The 24809-nt window shown below is 40.6% G+C and overlaps 2 protein-coding genes across 3 annotated transcripts in view; both read left to right on the top strand.

The window, feature by feature from the left end:
- Positions 1 to 3614, top strand: part of LOC117503536 (centromere-associated protein E-like) — a 34414-nt gene extending 30800 nt beyond the window's left edge. The window contains 2 exon segments of the mRNA XM_034162797.1: positions 33 to 373; positions 3459 to 3614. Of these exon segments, the coding sequence (XP_034018688.1) occupies positions 33 to 373; positions 3459 to 3535 (418 nt within the window). The 3' untranslated portion in view covers positions 3536 to 3614.
- Positions 2545 to 24312, top strand: rad51 (RAD51 recombinase). Of its 2 annotated transcripts, XM_034161691.1 has the most exons (11): positions 2545 to 2549; positions 6297 to 6299; positions 13566 to 13662; positions 18708 to 18845; positions 19986 to 20103; positions 20618 to 20709; positions 20907 to 21001; positions 22096 to 22209; positions 22450 to 22579; positions 23863 to 23984; positions 24055 to 24312. In XM_034161691.1, the coding sequence occupies exons 3-11, from the start codon at positions 13585 to 13587 to the stop codon at positions 24176 to 24178; spliced, it is 1011 nt and encodes a 336-aa protein (XP_034017582.1). In that variant the 5' UTR covers positions 2545 to 2549; positions 6297 to 6299; positions 13566 to 13584; the 3' UTR covers positions 24179 to 24312. The 2 variants fall into 2 exon arrangements, with proteins under 2 accessions (XP_034017582.1, XP_034017581.1); XM_034161690.1 differs by lacking the exons at positions 2545 to 2549; positions 6297 to 6299 and adding an exon at positions 12515 to 12588 and having other exon boundaries at positions 13557 to 13662.
- Positions 24313 to 24809: the final 497 nt, after the last annotated feature.

Genomic DNA, 24809 nt, shown 5'->3' with positions numbered 1-24809 from the left:
GCTTCTTCTCTTCTGCTGTTCCACTTTTCCAGCTCTGCAGCCAGTCAGCAAGTTGAGGTCACCAAATGGAAGAACAGAGCCATCAAGCTGAAGGGGAGGAACCGCACTGATGGGGACAGACCTCTGTCCCCCCACACTCCCAAAAAGAGGGACCACTCTGAGACTGCCAACCCCGCTGACCTTCTCAGTCTTCCCAAGAAACCGCTGAGTGCAGCCAAGATCCTGGACTCTCCCATAAGGCCCTTGGAGTCTCCAAAGGTCTCGCTCAACTCCCCCAAAATAGGATTCTTTGAGGGCCGTGCAGGCTCAGAACTGCTGTCCAGAAACTGTCCCAGACAGTTCTTCGATAACTCCAGCCTCGGAGCAATTCCAGGTAGGTAGCAATGGAAGTATGTTTTTATTTTTTTAAGGTTCTCTCTTAATCTACATAAAGCCTGCTGAGAAAACACCTGAGCTGTATGTTTTGACAGAGGTTTCCCTTGTACCTGCTGCAGAGGACACAGAGAAGGGTAACGTTCTAACTCACTGGGGTGTGGTGGGAAACGTCTGGTTCTGGTGCCTCACTGTGGCTTTGACTTTTCTTCTTCCTGACCTTTGAACACAGATAGCTGCTTTCTGCAAGTTGAGCTCCTGTAGTTTGCAAAGTCCATTCCTGGTTCTTTAGTACTTTGGATTCAGGTTTTTCATTAATCAATCAATCAATTTTTTTATATAGCGCCAAATCACAACAAACAGTTGCCCCAAGGCGCTTTATATTGTAAGGCAAGGCCATACAATAATTATGTAAAACCCCAATGGTCAAAACGACCCCCTGTGAGCAAGCACTTGGCTACAGTGGGAAGGAAATGACTTAGTAATTTGTAGTCATTAGTAAATTAATGACTGTAAATAATCTCCAGCTGTAGACAAGTATTTAACTAATTGATCAAATTGCAGCCTGTTTGACTCCCGGGCGGTTTTCATGCCAACGTCTGTTAGAACTTTTGGTCTTTAGTCTGAAATCTGCAATAATCCAGCCAGTTAAGCTTTAGTGGTCTAAATCCGGTCTCCCATTACAGGTTTTGGGCCCCAATTTCTGTGTGGATTCCAGAAATCTGTTACTACCACACTTGTCCACAAAGCTAAAATGTATCAGTGAAGGGCTCAAAACTGTCTTCTGTTGAAGAAGTTGACATGCTTTTATGTTGCAGTGGAGAATCAGGAGGCTTCTGCTCACAGAACGGTCTGTCCGTGTCACTGCATGTTCCTGCATGGTTACCGTAACCTGCTTCTGCTACATAAATATCATGCACGTCTGTGATATGTGTGGCGTTTCCCCTGTGCACAGCCACTTATGTGCTCACAATCACTGACTGCTCACTCCAAAACAGAAAACAATATGCACTGCATTTTTTAATTTTATCTTAAACTGCAGCTGGCAACAAAATAACTTCAAGCAGAAGTTATTTCAAAATGCATTTACAAAATTAAAAACAAAGCTATCTGTAACTTTTAAGTAAAAGATGCATATTACCCACATCTATTTAATTACATCCAAATATTCGGTGTTTTGTGGATCACGATGTCTTGATGTGTGTTTTTTTTTTTTTTTTTTTTTTTTTTAAGCATGTTTGAAACTTCCTGATTGCTCAGTGTTCTACAATGCTTATTATAACAGACTAAACCTGTTTCAAGCCCTAGTGGGTAATGTACTCTTCACCCCCCCTTTTATTCTTGCAGACAGAAGGTATGTTCATGTGTGACTCTCATCCACCCTTCCTGATCAGCCTACAACATCCTACCCAAAGTCAACCGACAGCTTCTATCAGCAATGGCCGACCTCCAAAACAACACGAAAACAGACAAGAATGAAAGACAAGTGATGAGAAGTGAGACATCGAGGAGACGGGGCCCCAACCCTATAACTTACCAGGACCGACAACCACACATGAACAAACTGTGACAGCAACAGTCTGTGTAATTAGTGAGCATCCATACCTTAATCTAGGGACACCCAGAGTTCTGATCCCCTTGAGAGCACCCAAAACCCAATTGTGGTGACGGCCACAAATGCACAACCATCCACACACGAGACCCAGATCACAGCTAAATATCTGATCACTACTGTGACTGGTGTGTTGGGCCAAGACTAAAGTACAGTACCTTACCAGCAGCCACACGGCCGGACTGCACACAACAGACGGAAATGGGTCCAGGACGCAGGGCTCCAGGAGAAAGGGGCAGCCCAATGAACTACCAGGGAACGGCCTGGTGCCCCTGGGATGCACCCCAACACTGGCCCCTCACAGAGGCACAGGAAGAAACCCCAAAGGAAGCACACAGGGTGCTGTCCTGACCCCACAAACGGGGTCCCAGAACCCCACCACCACGGCCCCAAAGGAAGGGAGGAGTGAGGGCATAGGCAAGGCGCCACAGCAACCATTTGAACCCAAAGCACGGGCAGGGACCACCGAGCCTATGCGGGCGGGGGCCAGCCCTCAGACAAGAGGTGAGACCCAATCCCCTGGGCCAGGAAGCACACAAGGCTACCCCCAACACCCAAGACTCCAGTGCAGCCAGCCGGACCCCACCCCCAAAGCCCAAGATCAAGAGACTGCCCAAGCAAAGAGCGGGGCAACACCTCACCCCAAGGAGACCATGGCCCTCAACCCCCCCAGCAGCCGACCATCCCCCAGTGCCAACACCCGTGGCCACCACAAACATCCACCCCCCCAACGGGCTGTGAGACTCTGGGCCCCACGAGCCCAGAGTCGGGTTTTCCTGGTTATTCATTCTCTGCCAACAGCACAGCAGTGGCGCTCACCTTTGTTCCTCATCACGTGTTTTCGTGGTTTGTGTCGTGAACTGTGTGAAAATGTCTTTGGATGATTCAGGTGTCTGACAGTAACAGTCTTCATGGGACATTACAACTAAGAAAAACTGAGGCCCTCCTGGCCTCAGGATGTGGGATGGCACTGAAACATCTGGACCCTGCAGCACTTTCTGGGCTTCTTATTTAATTCTTGATTGTCACATTTTCAGTTGGATGGTACGGAGTTCATTCATCTCATCTGGATTTAACAAACCTGACATCAAGATCCATGAATGATTCTGTTCCTACTAGCTGCGTGTGATAAACCTGCTGACTCTAATCAAGTGGAGGGTGGAGCCTATCCAGCAGGGCGGGGCTCCCCATAGACAGGAATCCCTGATGAAACGGTAGACGAGACGTTTTTATGCTGAAGGCGCTCGAACGCGCTGTTTGACTTATTCATGAGGAGACGAACAGGTCCGAGTCTCGTGGAGACCTGTTTGGTGTATTTTTTCTTCCACAGCATGAATCACATGACGCTAAACTGAAGATCCTTAACAGGTTTCTTTAGTGACAGACTAAAGCCGTGATCACTTCATGTTATCTGCTTGTTCTTTTGTCAATGTAATTTAGATTTTTCTTCTTCTTCTTTCCTCTCTCCCCACAGACACGGGTACGAGCAAAGAGGAGTATCAGGTGGTTCCCTCAGTCTCCAAGCAGGAAGATCTGTGTCGAACCCAATGAATTAAAACACTAAAGTTTTATTTTGATTTTATTGTCTTTGTGTTGAAACATTTAAGAAATCACTGCAATAGTAATATTTCAGTTTATGGCTTTTTTTTTTTTAATAAAGTAGCTTTGGTGTAGTGATAGCTTCTTAAATTTTTATCAGTTTAATGGTTGTTTTTAATCCTTGGTCTGTGGTGGGTCAGGAGTGAACATGACGCACATTTAAACCAGCCGAGGAAGTGAGATGATGATGATGATAACTGAGCCGTGTCTCCTGCCAAACCGCCTCCAGCTCAGTTTGGATCAGCTTTTGAATATCTTGGAAAAGTTCCGCTCATCTGCAGAGATCTGGGTTTCCTCTGCCAGGTGTTTCCTGGAGGTCGTGACCTCATAGGTTCAGACCAGAGAATGGAGGCCACGCCTATAAATATCAGGGGTGGAACAACAGAATTTGACACCAACGTGCTCAAGATGCATAGAGAGGAGGTGGGGATTCAGAAAAAGTGATGACTAAATTTAAGAAGTTTTGATAATTGTACAAAGTTTTTGAAAAATCACAAAAAGCTGATTTGCAGTTTCATTTGTTCTGAACTGTTTTAGAATTTGTTGGGGAAAATATATATAAACTTTAGTCTATTTGTAGATGGTTCATAAACTATAGTGGGGAAAATAAGCGTTTTCCCACCTACAAAGAACATAGAGGTGTGTAATTTTTATCGTAGGTTCACTTCAACTGAGACAGAATTAAAAAAAAAAAAAGCCAGAAAGTCACTTTTTTTTAATAATTGCATTTTATTGCATAAAATAAATATTTGACCCCCTAGAAAAACAGAGCTTAACAATTGGTACAGAAACATTTGTCTGCCATTCCAGAGGTCACATGTTTCCTGTAGTTTTTCACACAGCTGCAGGGATTTTGGTCCACTCCTCCATACAGATCTTCTCTAGATCTTTCAGGTTTGGAGTTTCAGCTCCCTCCAAAGATTTTCTATTGAGTTCAGGTCTGGAGACTGACCAGGCCACTCCAGGACCTTGAAATGCTTCTTACGGAGCCCCGCCTTAGTTGCCCTGGCTGTGTGTTTGGGGTCATTGTCATGCTGAAGTCCCAAAAACCAGTTTTATTTATTATCTATCGTCCACCTGGTCGTTACTGTGAGTTTCTCTGTGAATTTTCAGACCTTTTGTCTGACTTAGTGCTTAGCTCAGATAAGATAATTATAGTGGGCGATTTTAACATCCACACAGATGCTGAGAATGACAGCCTCAACACTGCATTTAATCTATTATTAGACTCTATTGGCTTTGCTCAAAAAGTAAATGAGTCCACCCACCACTTTAATCATATGTTAGATCTTGTTCTGACTTATGGTATGGAAATAGAAGACTTAACAGTATTCCCTGAAAACTCCCTTCTGTCTGATCATTTCTTAATAACATTTACATTTACTCTGATGGACTACCCAGCAGTGGGGAATAAGTTTCATTACACTAGAAGTCTTTCAGAAAGCGCTGTAACTAGGTTTAAGGATATGATTCCTTCTTTATGTTCTCTAACGCCATATAACAACACAGTGCAGAGTAGCTACCTAAACTCTGTAAGGGAGATAGAGTATCGTCAATAGTTTTACATCCTCATTGAAGACAACTTTGGATGCTGTAGCTCCTCTGAAAAAGAGAGCTTTAAATCAGAAGTGTCTGACTCCATGGTATAACTCACAAACTCGTAGCTTAAAGCAGATAACCCGTAAGTTGGAGAGGAAATGGCGTCTCACTAATTTAGAAGATCTTCACTTAGCCTGGAAAAAGAGTCTGTTGCTCTATAAAAAGCCCTCCGTAAAGCTAGGACATCTTTCTACTCATCACTAATTGAAGAAAATAAGAACAACCCCAGGTTTCTTTTCAGCACTGTAGCCAGGCTGACAAAGAGTCAGAGCTCTATTGAGCTGAGTATTCCATTAACTTTAACTAGTAATGACTTCATGACTTTCTTTGCTAACAAAATTTTAACTATTAGAGAAAAATTACTCATAACCATCCCAAAGACGTATCGTTATCTTGGCTGCTTTCAGTGATGCCGGTATTTGGTTAGACTCTTTCTCTCCGATTGTTCTAGTCTGAGTTATTCTCATTAGTTACTTCATCCAAACCAATCAACATGTTTATTAGACCCCATTCCTACCAGGCTGCTCAAGGAAGCCCTACCCATATTTAATGCTTCGATCTTAAATATGATCAAACTATCTTTGTTAGTTGGCTATGTACCACAGGCTTTTAAGGTGGCAGTAATTAAACCATTACTTAAAAAGCCATCACTTGACCCAGCTATCTTAGCTAATTATAGGCCAATCTCAACCTTCCTTTTCTCTCAAAAATTCTTGAAAGGGTAGTTGTAAAACAGCTAACTGATCATCTGCAGAGGAATGGTCTATTTGAAGAGTTTCAGTCAGGTTTTAGAATTCATCATAGTACAGAAACAGCATTAGTGAAGGTTACAAATGATCTTCTTATGGCCTCAGTGGACTCATCTCTGTGCTTGTTCTGTTAGACCTCAGTGCTGCTTTTGATACTGTTGACCATAAAATTTTATTACAGAGATTAGAGCATGCCATAGGTATTAAAGGCACTGCGCTGCGGTGGTTTGAATCATATTTGTCTAATAGATTACAATTTGTTCATGTAAATGGGGAATCTTCTTCACAGACTAAAGTTAATTATGGAGTTCCACAAGGTTCTGTGCTAGGACCAATTTTATTCACTTTATACATGCTTCCCTTAGGCAGTATTATAGACGGTATTGCTTAAATTTTCATTGTTACGCAGATGATACCCAGCTTTATCTATCCATGAAGCCAGAGGACACACACCAATTAGCTAAACTGCAGGATTGTCTTACAGACATAAGACATGGATGACCTCTAATTTCCTGCTTTTAAAACTCAGATAAAACTGAAGTTATTGTACTTGGCCCACAAATCTTAGAACCATGGTGTCTAACCAGATCCTTACTCTGGATGGCATTACCCTGACCTCTAGTAATACTGTGAGAATCTTGGAGTCATTTTTGATCAGGATATGTCATTCAAAGCGCATATTAAACAAATATGTAGGACTGCTTTTTTGCATTTACGCAATATCTCTAAAATCAGAAAGGTCTTGTCTCAGAGTGATGCTGAAAAACTAATTCATGCATTTATTTCCTCTAGGCTGGACTATGTAATTCATATTATCAGGTTGTCCTAAAAGTTCCCTAAAAAGCCTTCAGTTAATTCAAAATGCTGCAGCTAGAGTACTGACGGGGACTAGAAGGAGAGAGCATATCTCACCCATATTGGCCTCTCTTCATTGGCTTCCTGTTATTCTAGAATAGAATTTAAAATTCTTCTTCTTACTTATAAGGTTTTGAATAATCAGGTCCCATCTTATCTTAGGGACCTCGTAGTACCATATCACCCCAATAGAGCGCTTCGCTCTCAGACTGCAGGCTTACTTGTAGTTCCTAGGGTTTGTAAGAGTAGAATGGGAGGCAGAGCCTTCAGCTTTCAGGCTCCTCTCCTGTGGAACCAGCTCCAATTCAGATCAGGGAGACAGACACCCTCTCTACTTTTAAGATTAGGCTTTAAAACTTTCCTTTTTGCTAAAGCTTATAGTTAGGGCTGGATCAGGTGACCCTGAACCATCCCTTAGTTATGCTGCTATAGACGTAGACTGCTGGGGGGTTCCCATGATGCACTGTTTCTTTCTCTTTTGCTCTGTATCCACCACTCTGCATTTAATCATTAGTGATCGATCTCTGCTCCCTCCACAGCATGTCTTTTTCCTGGTTCTCTCCCTCAGCCCCAACCAGTCCCAGCAGAAGACTGCCCCTCCCTGAGCCTGGTTCTGCTGGAGGTTTTCTTCCTGTTAAAAGGGAGTTTTTCCTTCCCACTGTAGCCAAGTGCTTGCTCACAGGGGGTCGTTTTGACCGTTGGGGTTTTACATAATTATTGTATGGCCTTGCCTTACAATATAAAGCGCCTTGGGGCAACTGTTTGTTGTGATTTGGCGCTATATAAAAAAATTGATTGATTGATGCTGAAGACCCAGCCATGACCCATCTTCAATGCTCTTACTGATGGAAGGAGGTTGTTTGCCAAAATCTCAACATACATGACCCCATCCATCCTCCCTTCAATACGGTGCAGTCATCCTCTCCCCTTTGCAGAAGAGCACCCCCAGAGTATGATGTTTCCACCCCCATGCTTCACAGTTGGGATGGTTTTCTTGGGGTTGTTCTCATCCTCTAAACATGGTAAGTGGAGTTGATTCCAAAAAGCTCTATTCTGGTCTCATCTGACTACATGACCGTCTCCCATGCCTCCTCTGGATCATCCAGATGGGCACTGGTGAACTTCAAATGGGCCTAGACATGTGCTGGCTTGAGCAGGGGGACCTTGCTGCCCTGCAGGATTTTAAACCATGACAGCATCATGTGTTAGTAATGTAATCTTTGTGACTGTGGTCCCAGCTCTCTTCAGGTCATTGACCAGGTCCTCCTGTGTAGTTCTGAGCTTTCTCAGAATCATCCTTACCCCACAAAGTGAGATCTTGCATGGAATCCCAGACCGAGGGAGATTGACAGTCATCTTGTGTTTCTTCCACTTTCTAATAAATAATTATAACAGTTGTCTTCTACCAAGCTGCTTGCCTGTTGTCCTGTAGTCCATCCCAGCCTTGTGCAGGTCTACAGTTTTGTCCCTGGTGTCCTTAGACAGCTCTTTGGTCTTGGCTATGGTGGACAGGTTGGAGTGTGATTGAGTGTGTGAACAAGTGTCTTATACAGGTAACAAGTTCAAACAGGTGCAATTAATACAGGTAGAGTGCAGAATAAGAGGGCTTCTTAAAGAAAAATTAACAGGTCTGTGAGAGACAGAATTCTTGCTGGTTGGTAGGTGTTCATATACTTATTTTATGCAACAAAATGCAAATTAATTATTTAAAAATCATACAATGTGATTTTCTGGATTTTTTTTTTTTTTTAGATTCTGTCTCTCACAGTTGAAGTGAACCTACACTAAAAATTACAGACTTCTCCATTCTTTGTAGGTGGGAAACCTGCAAAACTGACAGGGGGTCAAATACTTATTTTCCCCACTGTATTGTCACTGAAACATAAGAATACTGTTTATATCATCAAACTACTGTAAAACTTTTTTTTTTGTGCTGTTGTAAAATCATTCAGATGAGCTTCTTGACTGACTGGACATATTTAGAAAAGTCACTTTAAACACGATGTGAAATGCTAAGTATTCATCGTAAAATTAGTTTTCAAACGGATACTGAGGATGTGCACTATGGAAGTAAATCTGCCAGAGTGAATTTTTAAGGTTGAATTTTTTTTTTTTTTTGCATCAAAATTAGAGTTTGAAGTTGAATTTCTATGGTTGAATTTGTTTAGCATCAAAATATTCAGCCTCAAAAATTAGCAGGGAGAAGCAATCAACTGTCTCAATCGTCCAATGTCACAGATTTATTTCCATAAACGTTGTATGATTGAGTCAGGAATCGATTGCTTCTTGCTACTGACGTCACAAAGGAGTCCTACAAGGATAATAAAACCTTGGCCTAAAAGTTTTTTCAAATGGCATGAAACTAGAATTAAAGATTACAATAAAATTCTTATTTTTGTAAATGTGCTAAATACTGAAAGGGGGGGGGGGGGGGGGGGTGAGAAATAACCCAACAAAATGAATATTTTCACAATGTAAAATTTTACTGAAGAACAAATACAAATTAAAAGAAAAAAGAAAGCGTGAAACCAAAGGCTAGAAAGGCTTGCATGCAAATTTGTTTTACAATGTTAAATTTGTGAATTTTGTGAAACGAATTGAAGACTGAAGGTTTTTATGATGACTGCTTTTGTGAATCTGAATGATCTTAAAGTAAAACTTTAAAATCAGGACGAAAATAAAGAAATTAATTTAGCAGAATTGACAGATCAAAATACATTTTACATCATTCTAAAATTACAGCTTTGGTTAAAATCACATTTCCCCCCCTCCAAAATAAAAATAACCACATAACCTGAGGAAGAAAAAAGTTTTCCAAAAAAAAAAGAAAAAAATTCAGCAAATATACAAAGCGACGCCTGTGTTTTTGGGAATGAAGTCATACAAGAATAAACTGGTGACATCAGGAGAATAAAGTCATATAATGAGAACAGACTTGGGGAGTGAGGGTCCATCAGAGGAGGGGGGGCTGTCGGGGTCATTGGTCTCTTCAGTCCTGCACTGTCTCTTCTCCCTGCTGGTGGTCTTTGGGGCAGGATTCATCTCTGCGTCGTCATTTGCCGTCTGCATTCCTGAAACAATAAAAATGATTGTTTCTTCTGTTTACATTCACACAGAAAACAAGGAATTAATGTTATACGAGTCGACACAATTATTCAGGTGAGCAACAGAAAATTAACCAACATGTAGATGAATTTATAAAGTAAAAATCTTCCTTCGTACTGGCTCCCAAACTGGGAATTTGCAGTTTTCCTCTATTTTGATGAAAATTGACCTTTAGTACCCCCAAAGACAAGAGGTCATCCTGTTTCCATTCCATTCAATGCTCCATTGAATGGTTTGTTCCAGCTTTCACCTAATTAAATATTAATTCCATTGAAAGAATGTAAAAACATTCATTATTTGTTTTATATAACGGCTAAAATAGATCCTTGTCATTTGATATTTATTAATTTATAAACAACAGAAAAGGGACTTACATTTTGGTGTTCCACTGCTGCTAAAGTCCAAATTGTGACGTGTAGTCCAGTGATGCTGTGCACTGACTTCAGACTTCCATAAAAAAGACTTTGTGTTGTTCCTCAAAAATCAGCTTTTCATCTGAACAGCTCTTTATGCATCCAGACGGCTTACAGTGGAGTGGATTTTCTGTGTGTGTGTGTGTATGTATGTGTGTGTGTAGCAATGTCAGTTAGCTTGTCCCCCGCGCCGCGTGTACAAACACGCACAAAAAAAAAAAAAAAGACTACAAAAAAATTACATCTGAAACTAATCCAGCCTTTCATTCTAACTTCCTGCTAACAGCATCCAGACAGCAGTGGATTTGTTTTGTGTGTGTGTGTGTGCTCAGGTCTGTGTGCAGGCGAGCGTGTGTGCAGAGTGTAATGGTACGAAACGTATGGAACCAAATTTGCACTCTAAATGGAACCAAACTGCACTCTAAATGCAATGCAACACAAATGGGACCATAACCCACGTCATGTGGCATACAAAGCACCAATCAAATGAAAAGGACTCAGCCATTAAATAGATGTCAAATATACATATGTAGAGGGATGAAAGTCCCGGGTCCCAATTGAAAAGACGTTCCTGCTAGCTTGGCTAACGGAGAGTTCCCCTTTGGCTGACCTGGTAGAGGAACGGTCTTTTGTGTGAGCTGCGTGGGTTCGGTCCCCACCGTCGTCCCGGCCACAAAAGTCCTGCTGCTTCAATCTGGCGTCACGAACAGGATGTGGATCACAGAGTATGCTAACATGCACCTGTGACTTCGGGACGAAGTCAAAAATGGTGGGGAGATGTGTAGCGGGATGAAAGTCCCGGGTCCCAATTGAAAAGACATTCCCGCTAGCTTGGCTAACGGGGAGTTCCCCTTTGGCTGACCTGGTAGAGGAATGGTCTTTCGTGCGAGCCGCGTGGGTTTGATCCACACCGTCATCCCAGCCATGGGCTATCTATATATAGATATATATATATATATATATATATATATATATATATATATAGATAGATAGATAGATAGATAGCCCATGGCTGGGATGACGGTATATATATAGATATATATAGATATATATAGATATATATATAGATATATATAGATAGCCCATGGCTGGGATGACGGTATATATATATAGATATATATATGTAGCGGCTGCACTCTGCCTTGTTTTGTTATGACTCCGCCCATTTGCTCCCCTCTGGACGCGAACTCACGATCTTCTGCATGGAAGTCAGACTCTCTAACCAGAAAGCTAATATTAGGGGCTCTGGCCTTGTGACCACAGAATCCTTTTGAGCTGTTGGGAGTGAGGTTTACTAACTACATCTGCACAGCGACACCTGCTGGCCTCCGTTACATAAACACACACAGACTCCATCTGTGTGTGTTTGTCTGATCCACCAAGTAAACTCTGGGCTTCTGGGCTTTGATTTGTCTGCAGTTTGTGCAGAAGCTGGTAAAATGTGTTATTTATATTGATTTATTTCCCCAGAAGGCGATTGTCTAAAAATTTCTGGATGTTAAAAGAACGGTGGAGCCCAAAGATAAAATTAAAAACCCACAATGAAGTGAGGACTGAAGGACAGAGGATGTCCTCAATGTTCATGTTCACGAGATGCTCTTCATCAGTGCTCTTTATATTCGTTTTATTTATTTTCCAATAAATCACTGTAGTACTGTCTTTTGTTTTTACAAGCATTCTGAAGTCCCTTAGTGATCCAAGCTTTATCAATATTTTGCTTATTTCCAACTTTTTGACACAAAATCATACAACTTGGAAAATGAATGGTAAGACTGATCTACATCCTCAATATAAATGTCTCTAAAATTTTAATAAATCCATGATTTTCCATAGATTCCTTTGTTATTTTCCGTGTGATGTTTGTAATCTTACTATGGTCAGTTTGATCAACTAAGGAACTGAAAGCAACAAAAACAGGCAAATGGTCACTGATATATGAGTCCTCCTCCCATTATATTTCCCACGGTAATATTTATCAATATATTATCAATAAGTGTTGATGTATTCCTGTGGTGGAAATGTGGTGCAAATTGACCAAAAGATGAAGTATTTCAGTATTTATATAATCTATCCTGAAGTACAACGTCACACAGGTCTCCACAGATCTCTTGAGTTTTTTGTTTTTAAGACTTTATTAAGTCATCTTTTTTTACTCAATGTGGCCCTATATATAACTTAGTCACCGATGGACACGCCCCTCACAGCGTGTACGTCATTACGTTCATTACCGCATCGCGCGCGGGAGGTTTAGTTCTTCAAGTTTACGGAACCAAGAATCCAGAAGGTCAGTACACAGTTTGTGTCCAGTAGAACTTTTACGGTTTTACTGGGAACGCAGAGACTTTGAAGACGTTTTTCAGATGTAATTAATTTTTTTGACCTGTACTTTACACAGTTGTGTTAGCTCTAATGCTAATGATGCTAACTGCGATGCAGGAGAAAACTGGATCAGAACCATTTCTGGTACTGACCCAGTTTTCAATCCACGACGACTCAACAAAAACCCAAGATGTCATATTAGTTCATTGAATAATATTGAATTTGTTAGCAAGCGTAGCAGTTGTGTTGCCAAATCTGCAGTACATAAACAAGGAACCAAACCCAGAACCATTCTGTATTTTATAAACACAAACCCAGAACTATTTTGGACTTTATGATGCCAAACCTAGTACTATCCTGGACTTTATGAGACCAAACTCAGAACCATTCTGGACTTTATATATATATATATATATATATATATATATATATATATATATATATATATATATATATATATATATATATAAAAACAGACCCAGAACCACGATCCTGGACTTTATCATTTTAAGAGGTTTATTATCGCAGGACTTGTCTGTTACACACTGGGTTCTAAACCCTTTGTGTCTTTGAGGTTCTGGTTGATGGGTTTTCTGCTAATCCACTGACATGTTCAGATATTTAGTGACCTCGTTTTGGCCGTGTGGTCGGTGTGTCTGGGTTTGGGTGTGTCTTTCTGCTGACGATCCCAGAGACTGGAAAAGCCCAAAGACACACCCCCTTTCACCTGGATATGGCAGATAGACTTTGGAGAGGTGGATTGGTTGTCTGCCTGTGTGGTTGCCACCCACAAGGCGAGGTGGTTGCATGGTGTGGTGGAAGCAGCAACACATGGCATCAGCACTTGAACCCAGATGTGCTCTCACTCGGTGTGTGGTTTTGTCTCGCTGACTCTGGATTGCAGTCAACATGTGTGGGTCTTCTCTGGTCCAGACAGGGCAGGTTGGGTTCATATGGGATCATGGCGATGAGGAGTGAATCCAGGGTGGAGGCAGAGGAGGAAGAGAACTACGGACCACAGCCGCTGAGTAGACTGGAGGTACAGGTCCACTCGTCCTCACAGCTCCTCTGAAGGCAGATTGGTTCATTTCATGTGACATATTTCACTTTGAATCAGTCCAGAGCATGCTTTGTGTTTTTTTTGGGGGGGGGGGGGCTGACCGTCTCACACATGGGGGGCCAGATGTTTGCATCAGTACCGGGTCACACAGATAATGAGAATCCTTTGGGTCATCAGTAAGGTGAGCCTGCAGAACATGTTCACTGGTGCAACAAATGTTCTGTCCGATACTCAAACAAATACTGAAACGTTTACGTAGGTGCTCAGTGTAAAGCTGCAGTGTGCAGGATTATGGGCATCTATTACGAGCAGGCAGCGCAAGACTCGCTCTATGGTAGATGAAGGCACAAACCGGAAATGGCACAAAAAATCTTCGCAGTAGGGAAAAAGCCGTAAAAAGCCACAAACATAGACATTATAAAGAGGAGTAGACATCACATTGGTTGGTGAAGTGCAAGACACCCCCCCAAGAAGCTTAGTGTTTAATTACCTGCAACAGTCAGGCTTGATTACTGGCTAGTAAGTGATGACATAGCCAATCAAACCTCAAAATGTGAAATACTACCAGCACCTCTCACTGATCACTGCTGTGTGGAGTTATTTGTAACACCTCTCCCACAGTCCATCAGGAAAAATGGGTACTGGAAATTTAACTCCAGGTTACTATTTCACGATGACTTCTGTCAAGGCATAGAAGATCTTATACAAATAATTTTAAAAGATGAATCCCTAGTATCATTTACTCAAAAATGGGAATTCTTAAAATATAAAATCCGTCAATACTCAGTCTCTTATAGTAAGCAACTCAAAAAGAGGAATAGCATGGAAGAAGATCGCACTGTAAAAGACATACTTGCCATTACCCTGGGTTCCATAATATCAGAGAATAAGATAAGACTTCTACAACTACAAGAAAAATTAGATAAAATATATGAAAGGAAAGCTCAAGGAGCCTACATAAGATCACGAGCCAAGTGGATGGAGGAGGGTGAAAAGAACACTGCCTATTTTTGCAGATTAGAAAAAAGAGACAAGAACGTAAAACAATAAAATCTTTAGTGATTAATGGTGAGGAATGCTTTAATGAAACATCTATTGCAAATGAAATTACTAAGTTCTATCAAAATCTGTACACCTCCTCCTATTCGGCTCCAAAGGCTGAAAGCTTTCTGAAACAAATTAAACAACATATCCCACAAATTGATGATGAGTTTAAAGAAAACTGTGAGCAAGACATAAACCTTACTGAGCTTGACAAGGCAATTATGTGCCTAAAACTTGATCATTCTCCAGGTCCTGATGGGCTAACTGGTAACTTCTATAGACATTTTTGGAAATCACTCAGAAACCAATCTTTCAAATGTTTAATGAGGCTATAGATAATTTAGCTCTACCAACAAGCATGAAACAAGGTATCATCACTTTAATTCCCAAACCAGATAAAGATACAAAAATACTAGAAAACTATCACCCAATCTCACTACTTAATAATGATTATAAACTACTTACATATATATATATACTAATAGACTTAAAAAGAAAATAGACACTATTATTAATGAAACACAATCAGGCTTTGTGAATAAACGATCTATACATAATAATATTAGATTGGTAAAAGACCTATTAGATTATAGTGACTTAATTGAAGACAAAGGATTCATTCTATTCCTTGACTTTTATAAGGCCTTTGATCAACTAGAGCATCAATTTCTTTTTCAAGTACTGCGGGCATATGGCTTTGGACCTAAATTTTGTAATGTAATTGAAACATTCTATAGAGATACTACTAGTACAGTGACACTTCCAACTGGTACCACACCACGCTTCTCTTTAAATAGAGGAGTAAAACAAGGATGCAATATTTCACCATTCCTATTCATAATGGCAGTTGAAATGCTGGCCATTATGCTTAAAAATTCAAGTATAGAAAAATTGAACATTTTTAGTAAACAGCTTATAATTAGTCAACTTGCTGACGACACAACTATCTTCCTCAAAAATTTAGAACAAATTGTAGTATTAAACTTAATTGACCTCTTCTCTGAAGCATCTGGTTTGACACTTAATCGTAATAAATGTGAACTTATGGCCATACACGATTGTAACCTTATAGAAGCATATAATATTCCAATAAAATCTTGTGTAAAATATCTGGGCATTAGTCTAACTAAAGATACTGATGCAAGTGACTCATTAAATATACACCCAAAAATTAATCAGTGTAAATCTAAGTTGAATTCTTGGCTACAACGAGACCTAACAGTTTTAGGAAGAACATACCTAACTAAAATGGAATCTCTAGCAAGATGTATTTATCCAGCCTACTCCATGGCGATCCCAGACAAATCAATAAAAGCCATAAACAAGCTCAACTTTAACTTTGTCTGGAAAAACAAAGTTCACTATATTAAAAAATCTGAAACCATAAAAGAATACGAGGAAGGTGGACTTCAAGTAATTGACTTTGAATGTTTAAATACTGTACTAAAAATAAAATGGTTAAAATCTTTCCTAACATCTGGTTCTGCCTCTCCAAAGGCCTATTTGATAAAATGGGAGGTATTGAATTCATCCTTAGATGTGATTTTAATGTTGATAAATTACCAGTTAAACTATCATCCTTTCATAAACAAGTCCTGTTAAGCTGGAAACTTATGTACAACCACAATTTTACTCCACATCAAACCCCAATATGGAACAACAGATATGTACTTTGCAATAGAAAATCTATTTTCTTGTAGAACTGGATGGATAAAGGAGTGTGGTCAATACGCCAGCTAATGGATGACCAAGGGAACTGGTTATCATTTGAAAACTTCTGCACCCTACACAGTATTACATGTCGAAGGGCAGAATTTAAAAAAATCTCCAAAGCAATCCCTCAAGCTCTCAAACGCCTAATAGAGAGCATGTAAATGAACATTCTGCCTGCTCCTAACCTCCCAAACCTGCAAATCTATGAACAAAATTTCTTAGAAAAAAATATACCCAACAAAACTCTCAGAAAATGTCTAAATAATCAATTATTCCCCATAAAACCAAATAGAAACTCAATCATCCAAAAATTTTCTAAAGTTGAAATTACAAAAATTAGAACTGAATATCTAAAATTTCCCATTAGTCCCAAAACAAAAGAAACACACTTTAAAATTTTAAATGAAATTTATCCATCCAGGGAACTGCTTAGAAAAAGATTTAATATTGAACAAAACAACTGTATATTCTGTGATAACGACATTGAAACAACCGAGCATTTATTTTACCAGTGCATATATTCCAGGACATTTTGGGACGACTTATGGAACTGGCTATCTTCAAGAATCCAGCTACAAAGTGATCTGAAATGGGATGATATCGTTTTTGGTATTTTTTCAAGAGACACTGAAACAAGAAATGTGCTGAACAATACCTTATTGTTAGCAAAATATTTTATACATACATGTAAATGTAAGAAAGTAAAGCCCATTTTCACTGTCTTTAAAAAACAAATGCAAGATAACTTTGTAAAATCCCTTAAACAGATGACATGTAAAAATGCACTATCGCTGATGGAAGCCATAGAAGATCTACAACTTTCTGCTGACCTGTGTGTGTGTGTGTGTGTGTGTGTGTGTGTGTGTGTGTGTGTGTGTGTGTGTGTGTGTGTGTGTGTGTGTCTGTGTGTCTGTCTGTCTGTCTGTCTGTCTGTCTGTCTGTCTGTCTTGTAAACCGCACCAGAATGTTTCAAATTGTTAATTACCAAGATGGTTTGTACATTTAATCCTGTTGGAAGGGGAGGGAGAGGGAGAGAGAGGAGAAGGAAGAAGGGGAAAAAAAACAAAAAACAACTATTTCTCATAATACTGAGAATGTTATTGTGGCCTTCCCTTTTTTTTTTCGTTACTGTATGTTGTTGCATTTGTTGAAATAAAGTTTTGGGAAAAAAGAAAAAAAAAAGAATGAGCCCCTCATGGAGGCTGCCATGTTGCACTGCCATGTTGATACAGTAACCCAAAAGGGACTAACTTAATCCACCTTCTGCATTTTGTAGCATAGGTGGAAGACTGTATATAGAGGAAAGGGAGTCCGCGTTGCTCCTCTGTATGCTGTCGATTTACTTGACAGTTGAAGCTAACAAGTTTTAGAATCTTCATTTTTGTTTAATGGAGAATCGTACATATTGATTATCACCAGAGAAGATGGGAGCATGAATCCCAAAGAATAAGATTAGATAAGAATAAGATTGTCTCTGGGACTGGCAAAAAGAGACAAACAACTTGTTCCATAAAATATATAGTGGAGATTAAAATGGTAATAAAATCCTGAGTGGATTATCCACTGGACTAACAAAAAAAGTCCATTCATAAATAATAGTCAATATTAAATGATTTCTTGCAGCTGTTCTTCTTGGACACTGACTGTCGGAGGACAACAGATGAAATTGGGGGGTATTGAACATCTGTCATATTGATGAGGATATAGGTTGACAGTTATACCAGAATAATTAATTTTATTTTTGGTGGTAATGATATGAAGGACAATATGAAAACAGAACCATTCATCAGACTCATCTGTGGCCAGAGTTGAGTTTAATTCCATAAAGAATTCACATCAGGTGGAGATGGGAAAGAACAGACAGCAAACTAAACGGGAAAGATGTAGCACCTGATGTGTAATCTGCTCCCAATGTTTGTTTTGGTTTAATTAATTTTTGTGCATGAGTTTAATAATTGACTAATTTTATCAGTTGAGACATTTGTTTCTGCACAATCAAACAAAATCTATTCTGTGCTCAATAAATGTTTATTATGAACGTAAACGCAAACGTCTTGCTCAGCGTCACTTTCAGTTTAGTGCAGATCAGATGTGAGAACTATGAATCAAATGTGTAAATAAGATGCATTTTGTGTGTAGAAAGTCATGTTTGTGCACAGTAACGCTGTGGTTCTGGAGTCCACTTTTGCATGTTTCCGATTCTTCAGTGTCACGTTGCGTCATTGTGTTCATTTCTTTTTCTTTCATTTTAACGTGTGTCTATGCAGCAATGTGGCATCGGCGCCAGTGACATCAAGAAGCTGGAGGACGCCGGGTTCCACACCATTGAGGCTGTGGCCTACGCGCCCAAGAAGGAGCTGCTCAACATCAAGGGCATCAGTGAGGCCAAAGCTGACAAAATCCTCGTATGTTTCCTCACTCATTCATCACTTCTGTGGCCTTTATACGTCCTGATGACTTTAAAAAGCAAACAATGTTTTTCTTGCTGCTGTCTTCCTGTTTTAACGGCATTGTGTGGCAGCACTCAGAGATGTCACCAGGATTCTTCACTTTTTTTAACCAAACACCTATAAAACCACAACTAACTAGAGCACCGTGCTCATAGAGCACAAACCTCCGCCAACACTAGTTTCCAATTCTGCAAAATTTTACCTTGGAAAAAAATTTCAAGGTCAAAGTCCTATTCGAAGTGACTTTTCATAAGATGAATTAGATGTGACCAAATGTCAGGGGGATGTATTTAGTTCATGGACTTGAATCATAGTTTTTTGCCAGCTGTTTTTTTGTTTTGTTTTGTTTTTTTTTTCCCTCAACTTTTTCAGTTTCTGAATTCTTTTTCAGATAATTTTCACAGAACATTGGTTACAGATTTTTGATTTTGATAACAGAATTTATGGCCATTTAAATTTAACATTGAAAAGCCCATTTAATGTATATTTTACATTATATTTTAAACAAATGTGCCCCACTCACTCTCATATTTGAAAGTGAGGTGCAGACTCACTATTACCTGATAAAGTTTGATCCAGATCTGATCCGGACTCTTTTTTTTTTTTTTTTTTTTTTTTTTGGCTCACATTTGAATTTAATATTGAAAAGCCCATTTGACGTACATTTTGCATTATATCTCAGTCAAAAGTGCCTCAGTCACTCTCATTTTTCTGTTCTGGATTTACCTACACCACCAACATTGGATGGAGGTTCCAATTTTATGCCTGTTTGTCTTCAGTCAGAAACCAAGTGCCAAAAAGCAGTGACGCATTGTGCACAGCAGAGAAATTATCTGAAAACAAATTCAGAAACTGAAAATGTTGAAAAAAAAAAAAACCTGACACCACAAAAAAAAAAACTTCAAGTGCATGAACTAAACACATCCTCCTGACATTTGATCACATCTAATTTATCTTACAAAAAGTCACTTCTCACAGGACTTTGACCTTGAACATTTTTTCTAAGGTAAAAATAGCGTTGGCGGAGGTTTGTGCTCTGTGATCGCGATGCTCTAGTTTTGCCAGTGAAAAGTATTCATGGCTCACATTTCTCAGGCTGAAGCGGCTAAACTGGTTCCGATGGGCTTCACGACAGCGACTGAGTTCCACCAGAGGAGGGCAGAGATAATCCAGATCTCCACAGGCTCCAAGGAGCTCGACAAACTACTGCAGGGTTGGTGACAGTCTGACAGTAATCCCTGTTATAAATTACTGTTAAACCTATAAATTACTGAACATTAAAAGATTGGTTTGTCAATGACTAAATAACCAGTTTATTGATTTATTAGAGAGAAATATCAAACTGATTCAGTGACTTAAACTGTAGAGCTGCAGCTAAAGATCAATTTCACAGTCAGTTAATGAGTTGATTAGTTGTTAGGTCCATACAATAGTGAAACATGTTGATCAGTGTTTTCCAGAGTCCAGGATGACGTCTTCAAATGTCTTATTTTGTCAGTTTTTTGCAGACGGGAGTAAAGCAGCTCATAAAATAAACCAAAAAACCCTCACGTTTAAGGATCTGAAATCAAATAATAAAAAAAATGTACTCAGTGATTAATTGATTATCAAAATAGTTGTCGACTAATTTAATAATTGATTAATTGTTGCAGCTCTGTTGAACTGAGTAATTAAAAACGCATTTATTGTCATGAACGATGGACGTTGGTTTGACGTTTCTACGGCAGGTGGGATCGAGACGGGATCCATCACGGAGATGTTTGGAGAGTTTCGGACGGGGAAAACCCAGCTGTGCCACACTCTCGCCGTCACCTGTCAGGTACAGGCGGCACTCCTGTCGTTTAATGTCTGTCGCCAGCTTTTACTGAAAAAGAACAGATATTAACACAGTCATAAACATGAAAAAGTATAAACGTCTAAAGTATTCTCCTTATTATTGATCTGTAGTTAATATGTTTGTCATTATGTGTAATGTAGAGCAGTTATCACCATTAAACAATTCGTCCACTTTCACAGCTGCCCATTGACCAGGGGGGTGGAGAAGGTAAAGCCATGTACATTGACACGGAGGGAACCTTCAGACCGGAGAGACTCCTCGCCGTGGCTGAGAGGTGAGTCAGTACGACGGTCACGTGGTGTTTTCTCATCACTGGCACTTGGCAGCTTTAGCAGATTTTCTACATAATGTGGGTGGAGACAAAAAGAAAAGCTACCTCAAAAGGTCAGACCTGTGGGCTCTTCCCTTATCTCTCTAAAAGTAACCACCCCCCTGCTGTAGCAGGTGAAGGACTTCCCTGTGTCCTCGTCCATCATTGGAGTCTTTAACAGTGATGCACCTCATTGTGTCCAGTTTCTCAGCTGATGTTGTCTTCTGTAGGATTATGAGGACTTGAACCTTTGTCCTCTTACTAAGGTATCTGCATTACTCTAAACCTCTGTCCAAGGTGTACATGACTCCAACAGTTTTTCCTGAGGGGCAATCCAATGCTAACGGAATTACAGTCAAGGCAGATTTTTAATGGTGAGCTAAAATATGGCCAGACTTTTGCCGTCATTGTAATTCTGTTAGATGTTCCTCAACCTTGTAGACTCATCCTGTGGCTGTAAATTTCACTACCGAGGTAAATCAGTGTTTTCTTCACATGCACACATGATTGAGGCCAAGTCCAACAACTCCTTATAAAGCTGGACGCTAGTGTTTATCTTGGGCAGTCCTGAGCCTGGATTTTCGATCTTGTCCCTCAGCTTGTTGAGAGCTGCAACAGAGACGTCCACTGATTACACAATGATCACAGGATCATCTACACAGTCAGAGTCAGTGAGCCTTTCTTCTTCTGGACCTGTATCCAGTCTTATATATCAGCTCAATCTGTTCCGAATATGAAAATTGGATGTTGCACAAAGTCCAGCTTTGTCTCTTTGGGCATATAATCCTGTTACTATGATAAAAATGAGCTGCAGTAAAGTTCATGTAAAGCGGAGTGTCATCAGCATGATCATTAAAAAAACTGATAAAATTCTGTCTGACTCCTTATTAATATGTTCTTATATATTTTGACTCTGTGGTTCTTTCTGAATTGTCTGTCCTGGTTTTTCTTCTTCTTACAAGCATTTTGAGGTCTGTTTGGGATCACGTCAGTCTTTAGAACCGATCAGGATCCAGTTTTTGTTGACGTGTGTCTGCTCTCTGTGTCGCTTTCTGAAGGTACGGGCTTGTCGGCAGCGACGTTCTGGACAACGTGGCGTACGCTCGAGCCTTCAACACGGACCATCAGACCCAGCTGCTCTACCAAGCCTCCGCCATGATGGCCGAGTCGAGGTCAGTCAATGAAACCTGTCGGCGACTCGCTGCGTGAAACGTGAACATCTGCTGTTGAGATCCAAAAACTCAAACACTGGACGTTTGGCTTTAAGACCTGAACACGTGACGTCACGCTGGAATTAGTTCTTATATTACAGAAAATACTTTGAAAAACAAACATAATTATTGTTTTTGAGTTGTCGAAAAGACAAACGACTGATCAGAATTTCTGAGAATATTTTGTTTGGTTTCTCTCAGGTACGCTCTGCTGATAGTGGACAGTGCCACAGCGTTGTACAGAACAGATTACTCGGGCCGGGGCGAGCTCTCAGCCAGGCAGGGACACCTGGGACGCTTCCTCCGGATGTTGCTGAGGCTGGCTGATGAGGTGAGACACCAGACTAGTCCATGAAGGGGTTTATGAGTACAGACTCCCACAGGTGATGAGTTCTCTGCCCTTACAGTTTGATGGGTTTTCTTCCTGCACCATCAGACTGCACGCACGAGCTAATGTCTGTACAAGGCAGCGTGGCGGCGGTCGCTAAACGACTGTTATCCAGGATAATTACATAATTACACAGGTGTCCATGTCCAACCTCTCATCCGTGTTGTGACACCTGGGTAATGGATCAAGTTAGGGAACTTACTGCCTGCTGGGGTGAAACACAGTGGGGACCTTGTGGACACTACAGTAACCATGACAGCTAACAGGGCTCTGGTGAAACAAGAAGTCCTCAACAGTGGATCAGGTGAAGGAGGTGATGACTTGAAATCCAAGACTGCAGCAGGTCCTTAGACCATCATTGTCTGGGATTTCCCAGCCATCAGTCCAGGCTCAGGATCTGTCAAGGACAGTGTGTGTCAGTGTGCATCAACATTTCCACGTTAAATGGAGTCTCATATAGGCACCTCTAGATCCACGGATTAAAGTTCTCTGCCGCTGTGATGGATTTCCGTCAGCTGGGCTGCCAAAAGGTGACATATGTGACCAAAGCTCGACAGTAATGCTTTCCTACATGACACTGGCGAGTGAACAGTGCTGTCAAACTCCTGCTTCACGGCCCTCACCTGCCCAACTTGAAGTTAATTTTATGATGCATTTTGAATGAAATCTGGTGGAAAATCAACATATTTCAGTGATGCTCCTGCGGCAGCAGCAGATTTAGTTTTTTTTTTTTTTTTTGCTTTAATCCCTGTGGATTGATGCTGCGTGTAGATATTCTGTCCAGGATCCAACCAAGAGACGATTATTATACATAGTACACAGTTACTGGTCCCACTGACACCCCTGGCATCCAGACCCCACCGCCCTCGCCAGTTTTCAGAGACCCAGTTGTTGAGACACGTTTGGTGCTTGTGTAGACAATTTAATTTTCTTTTTAAATTATGGTGGAAACTCCCCATTTTTTTTAAAGTAGCTGTGTCTATGTGGACATAGTCGGTGTAGTGCAGAGGACTTCCAGTCCAGTGTTGTTCTGTTGACGTGGACTGTAAGTGAGCAGAAGCTGGCGAGTGAACATAAAGTCGTACCGTTTACGGTTGGACACGCCGCTGTTACACGTGCAGTTTGAAACCGAGCCAACGGTTCGTGTCTTCATGTCTTACAGCGATAATTGTGGTTAATTTTTGGTTGTGAGCAGACGTCTGATGGCTTCAAATCTCTGTCACAAGTTTGGCGTCGCTGTGGTGATAACCAACCAGGTGGTGGCGCAGGTGGACGGGGCGGCCATGTTCTCCGCAGATCCCAAGAAACCAATTGGTGGGAACATTCTGGCTCACGCCTCCACCACACGGTGAGTTTTTACTCATACACACTTCTGGTCCAACGCTGAAACTGTTTGCTCAGCAGACTCGTCTTTGCAGGTTGTACTTGAGGAAAGGTCGAGGAGAAACTAGGATCTGTAAAATCTACGACTCCCCCTGTCTGCCGGAGGCTGAAGCCATGTTCGCCATCAACGCCGACGGCGTGGGTGACGCCAAGGACTGAGCGGCTGGAGTAAAAGGTCACGCCCACTGAACTTTGACATGGCCTCGTGCCGTGTGTGAGAGCCGGACTGCTGCAGAATCCAGACGTGGTGGTTGTGGGTTCTGATCCGTCGACAGGATGGTGACAAACAGTAAGACGAAGAAATCTGTTTTTTCCTCTTATCTTTAACTCATTTTGTAAAAAGATTTTTTTTCTGTGAAGCTGTTAGTGTTTTCCACGTGGTTTCTCTGAGAACATTTAGAAACAATTTAATTTATATTTAAAAAAAAAATAAAGGTGAACAGTTTTCATCTGTTTTTGTTGCTGCGTCACTTTTCCGTTTGACCCGAACCATCTGTGTACAGAAACTTACCAATTAAATATCTTACCATTAAAATCACCTTTGAAAATCTTATTTTATACAGATTCTGTGGTTTAATATTGTTGATGCTCAGAGTCAATAAGACCCCGAACAAACAAGACTTTTTATTTTTTTTTTTGCACCATGTTTTTGTTGATCTTGACTTTGATCCTCCCCAAAGGTTAATCATCTCTAACGTCTCATGTTGTACAGTGACCATGTTTGGTGAAAATCTTTATCTTGTTCTCCTCTCTCTCTCACTCACTCTCTCTCTCTCACACACACACACGA

The sequence above is a fragment of the Thalassophryne amazonica genome, chromosome 21 (genome assembly GCF_902500255.1).
Source record: "Thalassophryne amazonica chromosome 21, fThaAma1.1, whole genome shotgun sequence".
NCBI classification, from domain to species: domain Eukaryota; kingdom Metazoa; phylum Chordata; class Actinopteri; order Batrachoidiformes; family Batrachoididae; genus Thalassophryne; species Thalassophryne amazonica.
This window is presented reverse-complemented; position numbering and strand designations above follow the sequence as displayed.

What these genes read in the sequence shown, in the direction of transcription:
- rad51 (XM_034161691.1), top strand. Translation starts at nt 13,585, where the DNA reads ATGGCGATGAGGAGTGAATCCAGGGTGGAGGCAGAGGAGGAAGAGAAC. An exon ending in CCAAAGCTGACAAAATCCTC is followed by an intron (nt 18,846 to 19,985) that starts GTATGTTTCCTC and finishes CACATTTCTCAG; the next exon opens with GCTGAAGCGGCTAAACTGGT. An exon ending in GCCATGATGGCCGAGTCGAG is followed by an intron (nt 22,210 to 22,449) that starts GTCAGTCAATGA and finishes GGTTTCTCTCAG; the next exon opens with GTACGCTCTGCTGATAGTGG.